Here is a 20,088-nt window from a genome sequence, read left to right as displayed (position 1 = left end):
ACCAGCTTGTTATTTAGTTCTCTTTTTCTGTCCTATTTGAGTGTATGTACTTGTGTGTGTGCATGAGTTTTTCTACTGGGTCTGTATCTGTTCTCCTTCCCGGTTCTGGTGGCCTTTTCTAACAGTTTAGTGAATATATTGGCCTCACAGCCAGTTATCTGTCTGGTGAATACTTTTGGGAAGTCCTGATGTCCCCAAATTGTTTGTCTTCTTGACCATAATACAGAGCAGGGCTCATCATTTTTTCCTCTTGTGTGGGATGTTGAGCTGTGTTGGTGGGGGTTCACGGAGATGATGCTTAATTTTCTGGTAACATTAGGTTGCAGATTTAGGATGTGTGTGACTTACCTGTCAGTATAATGGTTAGTTTTAAGCCTGACTTCAATGTGCCAACATTTCTAATGGTTCTGGACTGCCTGGTTCTATTTTATTTTATTTTTTTAAAGCATTGTTTAATGAGTTATAGTCATTTTACAATGTTGGGTCAAATTACAATGTAGAGCACAATTTTTCAGTTATACATGAACATACATATATTCATTGTCACATTTTTTTTTCGCTGAGAGCTACCAGAAGATCTTGTATATATTTCCCTGTGCTATGCAGTATAATCTTGTTTATCTTTCTACATGCGTGGTTCTATTTTAAATGGAAATATTTAATTTCTTATGACTTATGCAGTCTTCTTCACTTTAGAGGTACTTGGATGGTGCTCCATGACTTCAAATGTATTTTTAAATATTTGCTGGCCATCTTTTAAAATGTTTTTGTTTACTTTATCATTTAAACTTAAGAAGCACACATAGGTGTTGGGAGTTTAGGGGAGATGAACCCAAGAGTCAGTCTCCAGGCTAGGCTGAGTTCAGATGGTCATGCTACAAGAAGTTGAGATAAGTGGTGAGCTGTGCCATCCCAGCCACATTCTTCTGAGAATGCTGCTCTGGTGATTGGTTCTCTATATTGGAATTATGGCGGGTGACCACTTGTACCTGAATTTAGTAGAGGCAGAAGCAATCATTGCTAGGTGGGTACTGGCGTTTTGGCAGTCTCCAAGTGAGCTGGGAAACAGAACATACCCCAGGCCTCTCCCAAACACAGTCCTGCTGCGTCTTAGTTGGCTTTGCTTGTTGCCTTGCTATAAGGAGCATTCGTTCTGCTACTGCTTTTCTTTTTCAACTTATTTTTTTTCCTTGGACCTAGATTTAAGTTTCTGAAGAAGTTCTGATAAGCACCAGATCATATTGATAGCTGTTTCAGGTCTTGTGAATTAGGATGGGTAAGCACCAAGCACCAACAGAAGACTTTCTGAGAGTCCAAGTGGTTGGGAGTGTGTTATTTTGCCAGGATAGAGAATTGTTGAAATATTGTGTGATTGAATATATAAAAGGAAAAGGTAAATTAATGAGAGGAGAAGAGAGAAGGAAGGTGAGGGAGAAATTGTTAGATTCTGTCTCCCCAGGTGTCCCTCCCTCATCCCTTGAAAGTCTGTATTTCCTAAGACTATCAGGTTTGTGTATCTGAGTTACTTTCCTTTGCAGGTTACCACTGTGAGCCCTATAATAACCCTGCAGACTTCTTCCTGGATGTCATTAATGGAGACTCCTCTGCTGTGGTGCTAAACAGAGAGGACAGAGATGATGAAGGTACGCAAATCTGTTAAGAGTCGCAGATTATTGCCTAATTGAGTTGGCTGAAGTTTAGCAATGTGGTAGCTCATTAAAACATGGCTGTGTGAATTTCTATTAATGCCATCCTCTGATACAAGTTGTCCTAGCTTGTTTGGCTGCTGTAACAAAAATACTGTAGACTGGGTGGCTTAAACAACAAACCTTTATTTCTCATAGTTTTGGAGGCTGGAAGTCCAAGATCAAGATGCCAGCAGATTTGGTCTCTGTTGAGGCCCTGCTTCCTGGTTCATAGATGGGCGACTGTCTCATTTCCCATTGCCTCCTTACATGGTGGGAGTTGTAGGGGAGCTCTCTGGGGTCTCTTTGATAAGAGTGCTAATCCCACTCATGAAGGCTCCACCCTCATGACCTAATCATCTCTCAAAGGCCTTGCCTTCAGATACCATCACATTGGGAATTGGGTTTCAGCATATGAATTTTGGAGGCACACAGACATTCAATCTAATAGCATCAGTTAACACAGATTTTGTTATCTCTGAGTGCTGTGTTTTTGACTTAATTTATAAATGAGCATTTGTATGGTAGTGTCAGCTCTAAGGGGAGGTCCCATTAAAAAAAAAAAAAGCCCATTGTTTACACTTGGTATCCATGGGGAATTGATTCCAGGACCCCCCTGCAGATACCACAGTCCGAGGGTGCTCGAGTCCCTTATAGGGGGCCCTCCCTATCCCTGGGTTCCACATCTGTAGATACAGAGGGCCAACTGTATACTGTTTTGAAATAAGAAACTTGGCAATTTATGCATTTGCACATTGGAAAAAAGCAAGAACCAGGTTTTTTTTTTTAAATTAGAAATTATAACTCTGTGTGGTGAGAAGTCTATTTTAAAAGAATTAGGATCCGAACATTATAGTTAAGAAAAGGTCAGTAGTATCCATAAGTTTATAGAAGTAGGCCAGTTTACTGTATTTTTCTAATTTGTAAAGCAATGACAGATCTCATAATTTTTTATACTCAAGCTTTAGAATTAAGGTGCTAGGGAAGAATCTAAGAAAGGGGTTTCAGAAAAGTGGGCAAAATCAGTTGTCATTTTGTTAATGTTTCCCTTCTTTATCCACTTTTCTTCCAAAGCCGAGGAAACTGAAGCGCCTGCCAAGAAAGATACCCCACTCATAGATAAATTAGCTGAGTTTTATGTCAACTCCTCCTTCTTCAGAGAAACCAAAGTTGAGTTAGATCAGTTCTCAGTAGGTCCGAAAAAGAAGAAGAGTCTTGCCTACAAGGAGATCACCTATGCCACCTCCTTTTGTCATCAGCTCAAGTGGATTTCCAGGCGTTCTTTCAAAAACTTACTGGGTAATCCTCAGGCTTCTATAGCTCAGGTAACCTGGCAGAGTCTTCTGATTGTGCTGTGAAATACGTGGGGACAGGGGGTTCTGATAGAATCTGTTTTAGGGTTATGCTTATCTTCAACCCACCCTGTCATTTATCGATCCCCATTCCATCTGGGATATAGAAACAAGTAAACACAATTGAGTTTCTGCTTATAGAAGACTTTTTTTTTTCAGTGGGTTTTTTTTTTTAGACTGCCTAATTCAGGATTTTTGTTGATTTAGACAAGCTGTCATGGATAATCTTTGCAGAAAAAAATTTTTTTTTTCAAAAATTGTGAAGTGAAGGAAATGTTTGGCCACATTTGGGGTTTTCTGGTGGCTGTGTACATTCACTTCCTGGTGCATCCAGCAAGTTCTCACTGATCACGTGCTGCAGTTTGGAGCTTGTGGACAGCAGTGAACCATTTAGGTGTTCTCATCTTAGGAGGGAACTAGATACCTAAAACAGTTTACAATTAACACAAAGGTAGTAAGCCAACTTGAATTCTGTTCGGTAAGGCTATTCACTGTCAGACTAACTTTCTCTTAATGAAGATGATCTAGTGTTCTTTTTCTCTTTTGGCTGATAGGAGTTGATGATGACTCCTTATGATTTTTCTGTTATTCTTAAGCCCTCTGTCACCCCAAACCCTCATATTCCCAGTTCATTGGTCCATCCTTTTTAAGAAAGTCAGTTTAACCAGTTATTTGGTGGGTGGTTGATTTTATTATCATTTATTGCATTATTGCATTTCTGTTGAGTACTGAAAGATGGCATGTTGTTGGATCTAATGGAATATTACTGACTTCTTACCACACTTGCCATAATTTTCATACTTCACTGCTGTTGCCTTTTAAGTTTTCACACCGAGACCTTGTATTCCTCTTTGAGATGTACTGCTAGTTGCTCCAGACAGTTTTGTACTTGTTATTTGGCATATCCGTCCGAACATGAGCACTTTTGTGTCCTGTCACTCAAAGGTAAGTTTTTATTCTTTTAGAGTAGATTTGATGTCATTGTGGAGCAAGTGCTGTAAAAAAGGTCAACATGGGTACCCATCATTCAACAGCGAGATGATACAATGTGAGTTATGCATTAGTTTTTTTTATTTGGAAAATAAATTTCTCTTGCCTCTAAAAATGGTTTAGATATGTCTTGTCCAAGTCATATACAGCCAGCCCCCTCGGTATCTGTGTATTCCTTACACACTGAGGTTGGCGGAGCTCATGCATGCGTAGGACTGACTGTACAGCTCGGTTTATAGAAGGGTCTTGAGCATCTGTGGATTTCGATATCGGTGGGGATCCTGGAAGCAGTCACCTGCGGATACGGAGGGACGAGTCTATGTGGTAGTTCTAGGCAGGGGTGATTAGAATGTGGAGCTGTTTCTAACAGGACACCAGCTTTCTGCATCTTTCGGTGCTAGCCTGCCTTCACAGCTGCAAACAGGCCTGGTGCCTCCAGGTTGCATGTTCAGCTTACTTGCCTCCTCAGTGAGCTATGTTCAGGGCAGTGGCAATCTCACAGGACAAGGACAGAGCCTTACGTCTCCCTGGGTATCTGCCTGTAGCGGGGAAACTCTTTTTCAGAAATGTCAATACTAGAATGTTAGCTTAAGACAGGGGTAGGCAACCTTTTCTGTAAAAGGTCAGAGAGTAAATACTCAAGGCTCTGTAGGTCAGTGGTCTTTGTCTCAGGTAGTCATTTCTGCCATTTTAGCAAGAAAGCAGCCAAAAATAATGCATTAAAAGAAAGGAACATGGCTGTGTTCCAATAAAACTTTATTCATGGACACTGAAATTTAAATTGTATATAAATTTCATGGGGCAAGAAATATTATTCTTGTTGCTTTTTTCCCAACCATTAAAAAAATGGTATAAAGTGTTCTTAGCTCATGGGCTAACCAGAAATAGGAGAGAGGCCCTGTTTGGCCTGGGGGCCATAGCTTGGTGACTTTTAATTTAGGGTTTTTTAATCTTGTGAATGTGTCTTTTACTTCTCTAAGTGTTTAAATGTGGGGCTATTAAAATGTTTTATGGCTTCCTGTTGACAAGCCTTGTACAGCTAATCTTACAGCCATAATTAGGTTTGAACTAGTCATTTACATAAGTCAGACTTTGCCTCTGAAAATGCATTTAACCAGAGGTTATCTTTGGAAGGTCTTGGAATGAATGGATTATCTGTATAGGAAGATTTAATGTCCATTTAGTGTGCCAAAGTTTTTCTGACTGTACAATCAATTTGGAAAACCTTATCATAGTTCTTGGAGATTCATTGTTTCTATTAGCACGTTTAACATTTGACTGTGGATTAATTTTTTCAGTGATGGCCATAAACATCCTTCAGAATTCACCTTGAGAAAATGTTGGTAAACACACTTGAACAAAGACAGAATGACATATTTAGGGAATTTCTTTTTTCTCTCCCTTTTGTTCAAAAGAAGCCAAGTGCACAGAACTTGTAGATAGGATGTCTTTGCTCCAGTGAGCGATGTTTAGTTTTCCTTTTTATTTTCTTTGCCTTAATGCAAGAAGGTATAAATAGGCACACTTTATAAAAGCATGACAAAATTGTGAGATTGATCACTTTGTCAATGTGTTTAAAATTTTTCTTTGAAGATACTTCTAGAACTTTGAAACCCTTAGGAAGCATCTTAATCATAGTCCTGACAGTCTGTTAATATAAGTTACCAAGTTTGAATGCAAAAGAAGCAAAGCATGTGGAGTGTCCAGTTTTTAAAGTCTGAATATTCTTAGAGTTATACGGTGTGAAAGCATGGACTTGTATACGTGTGCAGGCATGTGTGCTGATGGAGTCACTATTATTTATTTTGGAAGCTTGATCTGTTGACATGAAGTATAGTATATTTTTAAGGTAATTAATATATGCCAGGGTAATAGATTTTTTTCAAATATCTGACTGTCTTTTTAGGCATTTTTTTAAGGACATCTCTAATCATACTTTTTCCAGACTCTGATCTTCACAAACTAGTCTTCACAGATCATGATCCTGTTTTCCAGTTTTGTTTGCTTCAGCTAAAAGTATCTTTACAAGTTATTTTACAAGTTTTAATACTATTGAACAGTTGTAGTAATGAGTTGTTGTTTTGTTTTGTTTTGTTTTGTTTTGTATTTTTAACTTTGGAGATTCCAAGATACATGGTAGGATATTGTATTTTTTTAAGATTATCATTTCTTATATATTTATATTTAATATATTTAATAAAATTTAATTTAGAAGTACAATAAGTAGAATTTCCTTGAATAAAGTATAATATAACCCTTAACCCTTCCCTTATAGAAGTGTCCTTAAGAGACATTTTATCAGTCTTAAAAACAGAAGTGATGTTCATCTAGTCTTCTTAGGAGTCATCAAAGAGACTGAGTGAGTGAAGGTTGGTGAGAGTGGCAGAGAATGGGCAGCTAAGTTCTGCTGTTGACTGTAGGCCTTACGGACTGAGGTTGCTGGAAAGGCAGTGACAGGAGCATTGGTATTGAAGCACTTGGGTGTCCTCAGAGACAGCTGGCTGAATGCTTTGGTAACAGTGACAATGCACTTTTCCAGCACAGGCATAGACTGTCCCCAGGTCAGATGGGTGGGCCCCAGCTTACCCCTACTTCCTTATTGTGCAAAATTCCATTGTTAGAATTTTTTCATGTGTGCTTTAAATTTTTTTAAATTTTTATTTATTTTTCATGTTAAGAGTAAAGATATCCTGTTTTTACTGGAACCTCTTGAAATATCAAACTGTGCATGTTCACTGGCACAAAGGTTAAGAGTTCAGGCCAGAGCTCTGAGCCATTTGGACTTTATTTTATACCCCAGACTACTTTGCTAGGTACTTGTGTTGTTCTGCGACACTATATGGCCTTTCCAGTCCCCATAGCCTGAACTGGACCATGAACTGGCGGTGCCTGGTCAAGCACTGGGAGGAATCTTGGCTTTTCTCTTTTGTTCTCTTGTCAGTCTTCCCAGCACACAGATGAATTGTTTTATTTTAATTTAAAAAGCAGTCTAAATAACAAGCACTGCTTTCTATTTTCACAAAGACTCTGGCAAGGCCATTTAAAATATCTACATCAGTGGAGGGATTTGATTGTGGAGCCAGATACATTTGAATACTAAATGGTGTGTTAAGTTTTTACCTTTAATTGAAACTCTCTCTCTTTTTTTTTTTTTTTGGAAAAGATCATTGTAACAGCCATCCTGGGACTGGTTATAGGTGCCATTTTCTATGACCTGAAACATGATCCTACAGGAATCCAGAACAGGTGAGTAAATTTGGGTCCTGATTTTGAGAAAGTGCTATTACTTTTTTTCTAAGCTTATGAAAATCCATTAAAAATATGAATTTGAGACAAGCACAGGGTAAATTGAGCAGTAGGATAAGTAAATGAATTGAAAGCCAAATGGAGGAGTTAGTTTTCATATTCATGTGTATATATACAATGGTAAAATACACAGAACATAAAATTTACCCTGTAAACCAACTTTAAGTGTATAATTCAGTGGCATTAATCACATTCACATTATTGTGCAACCATCCCCACCATCCAGCCCTGGAACTTTTTCCATCTTCCCAAACTGAATCTCTGTACCCATTGGACACCAACTCCCCATTCCTCCTTTCCCCAGCCCCTGGAAACCACCATTATACTTTGTCTCTGATTTCAACTATTCTAGATACCTCATATAAGTGGACTCATAGAGTATTTGTCCTTTGGTGACATGCTTGTTTTCCTTAGCGTAGTATCTTCAAGGTTCGTCCATGTTGGAGCATGTGTCAGAAATTTTTCTTTTTCAAGACTGAATACTATTTCATTGTATGGATAGGCCACATGTTGTCCATAAGTTTATCTGTCTATGGACACTTGTTTCTACCTTTTGGCTGTTGTGAATAATGCTGCTAGGAACATGAGTACACAAATAATACCTGTTTGAATCCTTGCTTTCAGTTCTTTTGAGTATATACCCAGAAGTGGGATTTTTGGATCATTTAGTAATTCTGTTGATTCTTTGAGGAACTGCCATCCTATCTTTTACAGCAGCTGCACCATTTTGCATTTCTGCCACAAGTGCACAGGGTTTCAGTTTCTCCTGAGCCTTGCCACACTTATTATTTTCTGGTTTTTCCTGTTTTTGTTTCATATATATACATATATATATGTATGTATGTAATAGCCACCCTAATTGGAGTGAAGTGGTATCTCATTGTGGTTTTGATTTGTATTTCCCTAATGATTATCATTGAGCATCTTTTCATGTACATATTGTTCATTTGTATATCTTTGGAAGAATATCTATTGGAATTCTTTACTCATTTCCTAATTGGATTAAAAGAATTGTTGAGCTGTAAAACTTCTTTATATATTCTAGGTATTAACCCCTTATCAGATATAAATTTGCAAATATTTTCTGCCATTCTGTGGATTGTTTTTTCACTCTGTTGGTAACGTCCTTTGATGCACAAAAGTTTTGAAGTTTGACATAGCCCAGTTTATCTATTTTTAATTTGACATAGCTCATTTTATCTATATTTTTCTTTTGTTGCCTGTGAGTCAATTTCCTTTTTAATTTTTGATTTGTTTGACATGGGGAGGTGGTTGGGAGTCAGTTTTTTCTAACTGTTGTATGGTTAGTACTGAAGTTAATTTTCCTTACCTGGTTTCAGTCATACCATGCCCATAAAACTTGTTTCCTGATGAGACTTTGTAATGGCTGTAGCATGCTCTGAACGGAGGTGCTGAGCAGTGTGGGAGCTGCTGACTTCTCCTTGGCTTTGTGTGTTGAGAGCCACCCTGGGCCGGGCAGTGTCCCCTGCGCTGTACACTTGGGGTCTCAGGTTACCCTCCCCGCCAGAGTAGGGGTGGTGTTAGCCCCCCGTCTCACTGCTCGGCGGAGTTGCGGCACCTTAAGTTGAATCTATTTTGTCTGGAAAGGGGGGTTGTTTGTGAAAGAAAGAGGAAACATAAAAGTCAGTTCTCATTCAGGTGGAGTAAGGTATCTCCTGTGTGGGATCAGACAGTGAGACAGTTACTGGGGCTTTTTCCCCCGGAGTTATGTCATTGCTTTTTCTTTTCACCTTCCCCGAGGGCAGAGTTGCCCTCTGGCTTAATTCCAAACTTGCTAGGAATTGCCCATTTGTACCCTTTGTAGATGCCATGTTTTCTTGAATCACAGAGTATGTACCACAGGATCTAGAGCTGTGGGTCTTCTGTGCTGAGGGAAGCATTTGGTAAAAGCTATTGGGAAACCTGCCCTCAACTGGACTTTTAGAGAGGAACTGGAGATCTGTTCATCCAAGCTCTTGGTAGAAGACTCCAGAGAAATAAAGAAGAGCGTGAGCAGTTTCTTCACATGTTTTCTGGAGAAATAGAGCATTGGGTTATTTTCATTTTTATTTTTGACGTAAGCTTGCCACCACTTTTTTTTTTAAATCATTTGAAATTGCTCTGGAGGCCAGTGTGGTTTGGCTCTCTTTTTGAGGAATGAATTATTCCAGAGAGATGCTTTCTTTGCTCTTTCCCTAACCTGTATAATCATGGGTAGAATGACAGTTTCTTTGACCTAACGACACCTTATAAAACTGTGGAGGTGAGAGTTAAACAGATTAACGTCTATTAAAAGAAAAGGTATTTAAAGAATTTTTATGATCCATAAGTAGACACTACCGACATGAATTACCACCTTGGAAAGTACTAGAATACATCAAATTCTTTAACAATAAAAACTCTTTACTATAACATAAATTATCTTATGATTTAGAGGGAATTTCACTATCTCCAGGTTTAGAATCATTAGGAACATCATTGTACTGTTAGATGTAAGACTCAACACGTTGAGCCGAATTGCCCCACATTTCTGAAATTAGCTTTCACACGGATTATTAGGCTTATTTGTGTGCAGAAAGTAGCATGGGTGCTTGTGTGTAGGCCTGGGTGTTTTCCTTTTATTCATTATTGTATAAACATTCACTTTTAAAACAGCCTGTTCCCTAACTCCTTTACTTGGGGGAGTGTTAAAAACAATTACCGAGTATCTGTGGACTCTTCTTTTGGACATTTACACACTTTGGGTTTACATTTTTTAAATTCTCTTACTTGTGTGTCATTTAAGTGACATGCCACTTTATCTCTGTCAGTTCCAACTCACATCCTCAATGTCAACTGAACTGTTTGTTTAGGAAGGAAAGCCCGACACTGTTTCAGGAGTGTTGGCGTGCATTCATAGAAATCATTTTTCTCTCAAAGTGTAGATTAACTGAGTACTTTTCCTTTTCGAACTTCAGTTATTTTACTGAGAGAGAAGCATTAATAATCTTCCTTTTCTTACAGGTGCACAGATTAATTTTTCCTTTATGAGCATCCCTTTGTTTTCTTTTTTGAGCCCACTGGGAAGAAACCATGTTGGCAATGAGTTTTCAAGGAGAACACCAAGGCTGTGCTGATGGTTGTGAGGCGGATCTGTACAGTCAGGTGTCAGTTGAGGTTTCCCTCCACTGTCTTTCTCTTGCCTCCTTCTGTCTTTGTATCTTCTTTATTCAACTTTTAAAAAAGTGGCTAACAGAGGTTTTTAACCTTGGCAAGCTTTATTTGGCTCACTGTTTCTCTGTTCATACATTAGGCACAGTACTTAGAGGTTTGTTAGTTAAAATCCAAGGTGATAGTATTTTTATGGTCTGTTTAATCATCAGCTTGGTCCACAGACTGTGCCAGAGAATCACAGACTGGGTGGCTTAAAGCACAGAAATATACTTCTGCAGTTCTGGAGGTCAGGTTGCCAACAAGGTTGGGTTCTGAAGAGGGCTCTCTTCTAATTTGCTCCTCCTTGCTGAGTCCTTGGACGGCAGAGCGAGAGCTCTGGTGACTCTCCCTTCTATTCTAAGGGCACTAATTCATTGTGGGGCCCCACCCTCGTGACCTCGTCTAAACCTAACAACCTCCCAAAGACACCATCTCGAAGTATCACTGCATTGAAGGTTAGGGCTTCAGCACAGGAGTTTTGAGAGAATCCAGTTCAATCCATAGCAACCCAGGACTGTGAATTTCAAGCTGTGATATATGGAGCCCCAAGGGTACTACTCTGGAGACGCAGGGGTTGGGAGAGACCTGATGGGGTTCATATTTCCCTGCATTTTAACCAGAACATGTGTTTTTTTGTGGGTGTCATATGTTAAGATATCATTTGAGGGAAGAGTTTTGCAGGTAGAGAGATGATTTAAGACTGTTCAATTGATGGCAATGCCCTTGTTCCCCTTCTCTCATCACAGAGCCGGGGTGCTCTTCTTCTTGACAACCAACCAATGTTTCAGCAGTGTGTCGGCCGTGGAGCTCCTGGTGGTTGAGAAGAAGCTCTTCATGTGAGTGGGTCTCTGTTTCAGGAAGGGCACTGTTGGTCAAGCTGGTCACATCCTGAATTAGGCTGTGCCTGGGTTCCTGGGGATTATCCATGTTGATTGAAAAAGAGCAACCAGAGCCAGCGAGGAAAATCTTGAGCATGTGGGGCCTGATACCAAGGGAAAAAGGAGTTTCAAGATTAGAGCAGAGCCTGCAAATCCAAGTGCTGCAGAGAAAGCAAGCAGTAAAGAGGCTGCAAGGGATCTTTTGTTTTTAGCAAATAAGAAGCCATGATGACCTTCACAAGGGGCTTGGTAGAGAGAAGGGAGTGGACTGAACAGTAAATTCAAAGGAGGAGGTAAAGTTGAGCAAGAAGGATAGCCCACGATGGAAGGGCGAATGGAAGAAGCCAGAAGGCAGCCTTAAAATAAAGATGGTCTGTTTTGTTTGTGTTTTTCAAAGTTGAAAGAGACTTGCATATTTACATGTTGAGGAAAGGAATCCTTAGGGAAAGAATGAAGATATTGATGGAATAATTTGAAATTACAGGAGGAAGACCTCAGGAAGAGGAGGGATCTAGAACTTCAGAGGGGAGAGAGTAGGATTTGGTAGCTGATGGGTGTGTGGTTGGCAGTCATGATCACGGAAAGAAGTGCCATTTTCCTTTTTTTTTTATCATGAGAGTGGGAGAAGTAAAACGAGGTCAGTGGTCCAGAGCTGCACTTGAGGCTCAGGGAAGAGCAACGCCACCTTCTTCATGATTAGAAGTAGGGAGAGAAAAGCTCCTCCGCCCACCAAGCTCAGCTAGAGAAGCGTTGGCCTTCAAGGAGAGCTGGTGCTGGGACAGGGAGGAGACGCAGAGCCTGCCCACCTGGAGCGGGTGTTCAGGATGCAGACTGGGCGCATTGGGAGGGAGTTCGATAGTGAGACGAGGAGTCACTGCCCAGAGCTCTGCGGGGCTCAGAGGAGGCGCACACTTAAGATGCTGACAGGAAGGGGATGGGAAGGGATAAATTTGGGAGTTTGAGATTTACAAGTGTTAGCCACTATGTATAAAAATAGATTTTTAAAAAACTTTCTGCTGTAGAGCACAGGGAACTATGTTCAATATCTTGTAACGACTTTTAACGAAAAAGAATATGAAAACAAATATATGTTTGTATATGCATGACTGGGACATTGCGCTGTACACCAGAAATTGACACACTGTAACTGACTGTACTTCAATTAAAAAAGGAAAAGATGCCGACAGGGATGAAGGGTGGTCGGTGGGCCTCGCGGATGTGGAAGCTGTAGTTGTTGGACCTCTGGGGGCAGCAGAAGTCTGTATAGCAGGTGGTTTAATCTTCTGGTCTGTGCCTTCTTAAACTAATGGAGGGTGTGTGATATGAATTTTTGCTTTTAGACATGAATATATCAGTGGATACTACAGAGTGTCATCTTATTTCTTTGGAAAACTGTTGTCTGATTTTCTACCCATGAGGATGTTGCCAAGCATCATATTTACTTGTATAACGTACTTCATGTTAGGTAAGCCACGGGACAGAAGATATGTGTCTTTAGTCTTGGAGATGAGGGGACTTTTTGCAAGCGGGCTTTGGTTCTCAAAACGGTAAAGCAAGCCATGAGAAAGGAAGCATCCAGTCATTATGTATGCTCTCAAATAACTGTTCTCGGAGGGGATTTTTGTCAAGACTTTTCCCAAAGTAGCTTTTAAAACTGTTTATAAAACTATATTTTATAGGGATACTGTGTGTCATATGCAACATGGAAATTATTCATAAAACTATTTGACCCTGTGTTGGAGGAGCTAGAGCTGGGGTATTTATTACTTATCTATTTCTTTTTTATTTGTGTATGTGTACAAAGACAGTGAAAGATAGTGACTTCTGGAGCTTACTGGTTTAGTAAAAGTATTTGTTTGATAGATGTAGACAGATTGATTTATGCATTATGTTGAGGCTATACCCTAGGCTCATTACATCAGAATTTCCATATATGTCACACACACACACACACACACCCCCCAAGATACAGTTTTTTTGACAAAGCATTACTGATTGAGTTTAAACTTCCATTTTACAAATAAGAGATGTGTCGTAAAGAATTAGGCATAGAACCTAGGTCCTCAAATTCCTATCTACTCTATAGTATTCTTATGGCTCTTGCAAAATCTGCAAATTTTTGTATGACCCATAATGTTAGCCCATTTTAGTTTATAAAGCAGCTTTATGAAGCTTAATTTAACCCCATCCTCAATCTCAGAGTTGTAGGATTATTTGTCTTGGGAGACCTGGATTATGGACACACTCCCCCAGACGTTAAAACCACTGGAGGTCAGGTAGTCCTGACCTTCCCAGTATCTTCACTAATGCAGTTACAGCGAACAGTGAGTAATGGGTGATGTCTGGGGAAAATGAGTGTGCTCTTGGCAAGTTTCCTCGTGAGAAGAGGAGGCAGAAGAATTGTGTCCAGTTGTGTTGCCTGCAGCTCTCCATCTCAGGCACTCAGAAGTTGTTAATTACAAACAAAGAAGCCAGAGCCTTCCATGCTTATGCAGTGAGTGTGAAAAAGAAAACCGTATAACTTGGTACAGTTATATCGGGGAAAACAGTGAAATTGGTGACCCAGGTTGGTTGGATAGAGGATGAAATTTTTTTGATACTGATTTCTCAAAATATTATGGTGTTATTTACATAATAAACAATCCCTGATAGACAGTGACCTAGGCTGTTGGATTAACCCCCTCTTTTCTTCCTGACTAAGGACTGAAACCAGTGGTGGAGGCCTTCTTCATCATGATGTTTACCCTGATGATGGTGGCGTATGCGGCCAGTTCTATGGCACTGGCCATAGCAGCAGGTCAGAGCGTGGTCTCCGTAGCAACACTTCTCATGACCATCTGTTTTGTGTTTATGATGGTGAGTAGGAACTGTGCTTCCCTGAGATGTAATTATTTTTCCTCATTCCTTTCTGCAGATTCACCTGTCATGTAAAATCTGCTTTGAGGTTTCCTGCTGTCAGGAAGCCCTATACTGAAGTATAGCTTATATTATTAGGCAACGTACCAGCTCTTTCTTGATCTTACCCAGCCTTTTTGGCTACTGCTCTAACATGGTTATTATAATCTTAGTCAATGTGTCATTACAATGAGCTTTTAAAAGATACCTCTCAGTGACATATCGTGAAAGCTTGATAAATTGGAACTTTGAAAACCAGAAAAATTTTGCTTTTTCAAATTGTAAACAGGTTTTAAAATGACAGGTTCATTGTCTGAGTTTTGTGCTGATGTGAGAGGACTGCTGGCTTGTTTCGCCAGCAGCTGTTGGGTTGAATCTCCTGCTCCCCAAGGGAGAAACTAAACTGCATGAGAATAGAGCAGTATATGGCATGGGTCTGTCTTGGGTCTCTCTTGTATTTTGAAAAGGAGTGTTTAAAAAAATACTGAAAAATTCCAGCACTAGGACCCCTCCTTTCTGGGTTCCTGACATTCCCTTATATCAATACATTTCTGCTTACCTTTTTTAACCATTTACTTAATCCTAACCTCACATGGTCCTAAGTTTTGTGTACACAGTAGTGAATCTGCAAGTGAAGGGAACCAGCTACCACATTTCCCACCAACACTGAGCAAACAGGAATGTGTAGCCTATTTACTTAATACACATACCTTTTCTGCTAGGGTAAGATCACATATATTTAAATGGTAGGTAATTAGCACAGACTCTTACCAAAGTTTAATTCTTCCATTTCTGAGTTTGAAAGCTACGAATCTAAACATTATTGAGAAAATGATAAGCTTCATGTATATTTTCTATAATGTCATTCAATAAATAAGATGTTCTTCAAATATAAAAATGTTTTGTTTGATATTATTAGATGCTTTGATTTATTGTTATTTAAGGGTTTGTATGTAGAACTTTAAAAATCAGTTATAAGACTGTATTTTACTCAGCAATGCTGTGTGTTATGTATTAAGCACTAGGTTGGGTCAAGCTTAAAAATCCGTAGTCACACCAGAAATATTGTCATTGTTACGCCCATCCCAGCATGCCTTGTGCCAGTTAGGAAAAGCTTTATGTGAACCTCTTCTTATGTAGCTGTCTCTTGCTCGAGTGATCCTTCATATCCATCCCAATACTGCTTTTTTGTAGCTTTAAATGAAGATACCGATCATGTTTTATGCTTTGCTTTACCACATTATGCTATGTATCAGTTCCAGGCTTTGGGTTATTTTAAGCATGCATTCTGAACCCCAAATTATTCCTAACACCATGCAGAGATAGAGTGCAAACCCTTGTAAATAAATATTACTGTGTTATGGAAATAGGGACATGAGATGCTCAGGGTATGTTCTGGTATGTTTACTGGTGGGAACATAACAGTGGTTGTATCACTGGAACAGTCAGTATGTACTGACCTTCCATTGTGTGCAGTTACAGAGAAAGTAAAAGCCTCAGCAATTAAAGATCTCCCAATTAAATGAAATGTATATTATAGATATATTGTCACCCCTTTAGAACCTTAAACAGCCCCAGCTCTCGAGAGGTATACACATACCAATTGGGTATGCTACATCTCCAGGGCAGTGGACGGAATTTCAAGAAAGAGTTGGCCTTGGCAGAAGTGGTTACAAGGCTGTGGGGACTTAAGGAGGGTGCTTGCTAGAATTCTTCATGAAATCACTTCACCAGTTCTGATTCTTGGAATTTGCTTTTTGTAGATATTTTCGGGGCTGTTGGTGAATCTCAGAACCATTGCACCTTGGCTCTCGTGGCTTCAGTACTTCAGCATTCCTCGATATGGCTATACGGTACGTTCTCCTTGTCACTGTGACCAGTTCATTGTTCCCGTGTTGGGAATGGCCAAAATAATGCCTAACCACCTCATGTCCCCAGCCACGAGCTGTGCAGGTTTTCAGAGAATGAAGTAGAGTTTCATGTTATTAAGCCTTGGGTCACCTTGGGAATCACTGGGCATCTCCCCAGTCACCCTGTTGTTGGAGGAAGGTAATGGGTGGGGAGATAACTCATGGTGAAGGAGAAAGAGCGACTAATTGATGTGAAAAAATACAGTGTTTCAGTTCAGTAAGGAAATTAATGAGAGGATGGGAGCCTAGAATACGTATTTTAAATCGAAAGGAAAATTAGAAGAAAAACGAAGACCATGTAATTCTCATAGCCACTATTGGCTTTAGAAAGCTAATCATCTCCAGAGAAAACCATGCCTTAATGTAGTATAAATGTCTCTAACTCCCAAGAATTAGAACTGGGTTTGATGAGAATAAACAAGAGCAATACAAAAGATTCTTACCATAAATTACCAATAGTCACTGAGCACCACTGTATCATTTTAATTACAGTGTTTATGGGGTCATCACACTGGGGGAGAAAAAGGAAAGGACTATAGGGTAACAGAACCAGAGGTCTCCCCTCTTGGCTGAATACTTAACTTCCTTTGTATTAGAAGCCAAAATCTTAACCCTGGGCCTCTTGATTGCCAGGGAAAATAATTTTAGCTGCTTTGGTGTGACAAAGACTGTGAACATGAAGCTTGGTTTTTATTTTTGAGAAATAACAATGAAGATTAAATTCAGAGGATGGGGTTGTGATACTTCTTTGGAAACTTTTTGAAATGTAAAACTATTTTCCCTGCCCTGCTCCTCCTTGTGTTACAGGCTTTGCAGCACAATGAATTTCTGGGACTAAACTTCTGCCCAGGACTCAACGTAACAGCAAACAGTAGCTGTAGCTTTGCGACGTAAGTTTGCTTCTTGCGTTCATCGTCGTAGTGGATTTGCTCACTGTTGAGACGTGATGCAGAAACCCCACCAGGCTTAGAGCTGGGGAGTCCTTTCAGGGACACTGACGTCTCTGAGCCTAAATTTTCTCATCTCTAAAGTGAGGTGTGCACGTGAAGGTGTCCTACAACTCCGAGGCATTCTATTAGGTCAACATCGTATTTCAGTTGCAGAAATGTTTCTTTTGTGTTAGTTGTTTGTTTGGGGCCTTTTTAAAAGATCCTCTTGCTGCTAGGATTGTGGGTTTGAGTTTCTGTTTTTTCAGAACATTTGAGTTTGAAATGAGCTGCTTTGACATCATAGCAAGGCCTCAGCAGTACTGGAACTGTATGGATTATTTGAAGGGTGTGGATCCATGAACTTAGGGATCCCTGCGAGCCCAACCCGTGGCCCACAGGAAGAGCTGAAAGGGCAGAGGAACAGAAAGGGAGTGAGCATTTTCCTGCCACAGTCCCGGTACTTGCCTCTTCCTCTTGCATTTAGGAAACATCATGAAATCAAAGTCTGCACAGTTGTTTTTTTTTTTTAAAACTGACCCAGCAAAGGGTGTATCCTCTAAAGAGAGAAATACATATTTCAGTAAGCTGAAAAGGAAATCCTTTTTCTTTTTTTGGTATAATATCCATAAAACAAAAATGTAGATTATAATAAAATTAGAGGTGTTGTTTTAAAATCAACATTTTCCTTTTTGGTGATTGTTGTTCATGGTGCGATTTTTAATACATTAATTAATGAGAGAAAAGAGAATGCTACTATCCTAAATCTCATGAATATTCAAGTAGAATATTCTTAATAACAGGACAAATGGCTATTTTGAAGTATTGCCAGAAAAACCTCTGTGAAGAGAAGCTTCCTTTATCCCACCCACTGCCTTTCTTTTGATCTGGGTACAACCTTTTTTTTGGAACTGCTAAATTCCAAGAGTCACACAAAAATGATACCAGGCAATAAAATGTGGTTTTATTTTTAGTACCAGCTGCTTTTCTGGCCTGTGGCGAGGCTACTCCTTCTTGCCCTCCTCCTGCTCCCGTAAACACTTACCTGGCAACTGGGCCTCCTCGTGACGTTCTGTGGCCCAGTGTCTGCGATGCTCACACCAGGCTTGGTGGGAGAGCTGACAGGGCAGCTCTGGCAGGAAGCCCTTACTCACCTTTTCGCCTTGTTCCCGAATTCTCAGCCTGAGTGCTTTTGTGTGGCTGATGTGTGTAATGAGCTCTACAAAGAGTGCCGATCATCTTTGTCAGGGCCTTGGATGCCATTTGCTAAAGCTGCAGTTTTCTCTGTCATTTTGAGTGAAAATTACTCAATACATGTTTCTGCTCTTTGACGTGAGCAGCACTGCAGACATGAAAACAAGTGAATTTGGAGAGGCTGGCAGCTTGGTTCAAAGTGTGAGTCTGTGAACTCGGCCAAGTTCCATAAACCTTAGTCTCCTCATCTTTTAAATGTGTATAATGTCCACCCCATTGGGTTGTTTTCAGGATTAACTCAACTGTTATATGCAGGTTGCTTCATGGTGTCTAGCAGAATTGTAAGTATCAATGACTGTTTCCTATTATAGATAAAGGGATATTTATTTAAGACTTGGTAACCTATAGGCTTCTTTAAGGAACAGTGACTATATTGACTAAACTTTGACAGATGCTAAGAATGAAGTCATATTCTTTTCCTGTTGAATTTCAGATGTACTGGCGAAGAATTTTTGGCAAACCAGGGCATCGATCTCTCACCTTGGGGCCTGTGGAAGAATCACGTAGCCTTGGCTTGCATGATTGTTATCTTCCTTACAATTGCCTACCTAAAATTGTTACTTCTTAAAAAATTTTCTTAAATTCCTCTTCGATTTACACAATTTACCCCACATTAAAAAGGGAGCACCTTGACTTCAGTATTCAGTGAAGTTTTGTTGGTTGTCTTCTTTTCACTTGCCATCATGCTATTGTTCAACAAGAATAATTTAACAGAAACATTTATAGAAATCACAATGAACTGAATTCTACATGAAAGAACCCAGGTCATAAACTAGTGCTATTATGTAGTGTTAGTTCATCCAGTCAGAGAGTAACCATGGGGAAGAAATCTAGTTTAACTTATTGCCCTGAAAAAGAATTGAGTTCTAGAAACTTGTGGCAAGTTATTCATGTCTCTGCTATCGGTTTCCTCACCTTTAAAAAGCATAGGTGGGTTAGTTGTCTTCTGGCTTCAATATTATATGAATCAATGATCTGCCATTATTTAATAAATAGTAATAAATGTATTGATGTTTTTGTGGAAGCATGAAATCCAAATCATGTTGGGAAAACGCAGTGTTGTTTATGGAGTTAAAAAGCCATTATGCTAGAAAAAGCTTTGATAAGCCTTTCAAGGTTATTCGACCTCACTGCGGTTTCCCTCTGGTGGAATGAGAGGATCACAGGGGCCTCAGCTGGGCTGTGGACTGCAGGTGTAGAGGGCCGGGACTGGTGACGTTCCCTTCTGGGATAGTTCAGTGGTTTATGATCTGGGTGTGCCTCGTAGTCTCCTGAGGAATTTTGCTCCGATACAGGCGTCTGGGCCCCATGAGCCTCACAGCATCGGGATCTCCAGGGCTACCTGCATGAAGAACTGTCCAGGGCAGGATTTGATAATTTCCGAGATCCTTCCCAGCTCTGCACGTATTTCAGACGTATTATACAGTTATTGTTATAACTGGCCCTTTACAGGTTTTTTCTTCCTTCCATATGCATCTCATTTATTTACACAGCTTCTCTTCATTCTAACCTTTACCAGTAATAGGGAAGTATATTTAAACTTCTTTTTTTACTGAAGGGTAATGTAGGGAAAAGTACAGTCCAGTGAATTATAAAAGGGGCACACCTGTGCAGCCACCAATCCAGGTCAAAAAAATAGGACATTATGAGTGCTGCCCTCCCGAACGCCCACCCAGCACGCCACCCCCAACTCCCCTCCC

At 39.9% G+C, this 20,088-nt stretch overlaps 1 protein-coding gene across 8 annotated transcripts in view; it reads left to right on the top strand.

The window, feature by feature from the left end:
* ABCG2 (ATP binding cassette subfamily G member 2 (JR blood group)) overlaps positions 1-19,029 on the top strand; it is a 122,344-nt gene extending 103,315 nt beyond the window's left edge. For all 8 annotated transcript variants that reach the window (XM_072943167.1, XM_072943176.1, XM_072943195.1 and 5 more), the window contains 9 exons: positions 1,539-1,643; positions 2,760-3,010; positions 7,191-7,273; positions 11,272-11,361; positions 12,744-12,868; positions 14,105-14,259; positions 16,062-16,151; positions 17,016-17,098; positions 18,822-19,029. In XM_072943167.1, the coding sequence (XP_072799268.1) occupies positions 1,539-1,643; positions 2,760-3,010; positions 7,191-7,273; positions 11,272-11,361; positions 12,744-12,868; positions 14,105-14,259; positions 16,062-16,151; positions 17,016-17,098; positions 18,822-18,969 (1,130 nt within the window). In that variant the 3' untranslated portion in view covers positions 18,970-19,029. The remainder of the gene's footprint in view (positions 1-1,538; positions 1,644-2,759; positions 3,011-7,190; positions 7,274-11,271; positions 11,362-12,743; positions 12,869-14,104; positions 14,260-16,061; positions 16,152-17,015; positions 17,099-18,821) is intronic.
* The last annotated feature ends 1,059 nt before the right edge of the window (positions 19,030-20,088 follow it).

The sequence above is a fragment of the Vicugna pacos genome, chromosome 2 (assembly GCF_048564905.1).
Source record: "Vicugna pacos chromosome 2, VicPac4, whole genome shotgun sequence".
In the NCBI taxonomy this organism is placed as follows: Eukaryota; Metazoa; Chordata; class Mammalia; order Artiodactyla; family Camelidae; genus Vicugna; species Vicugna pacos.
This window is presented reverse-complemented; position numbering and strand designations above follow the sequence as displayed.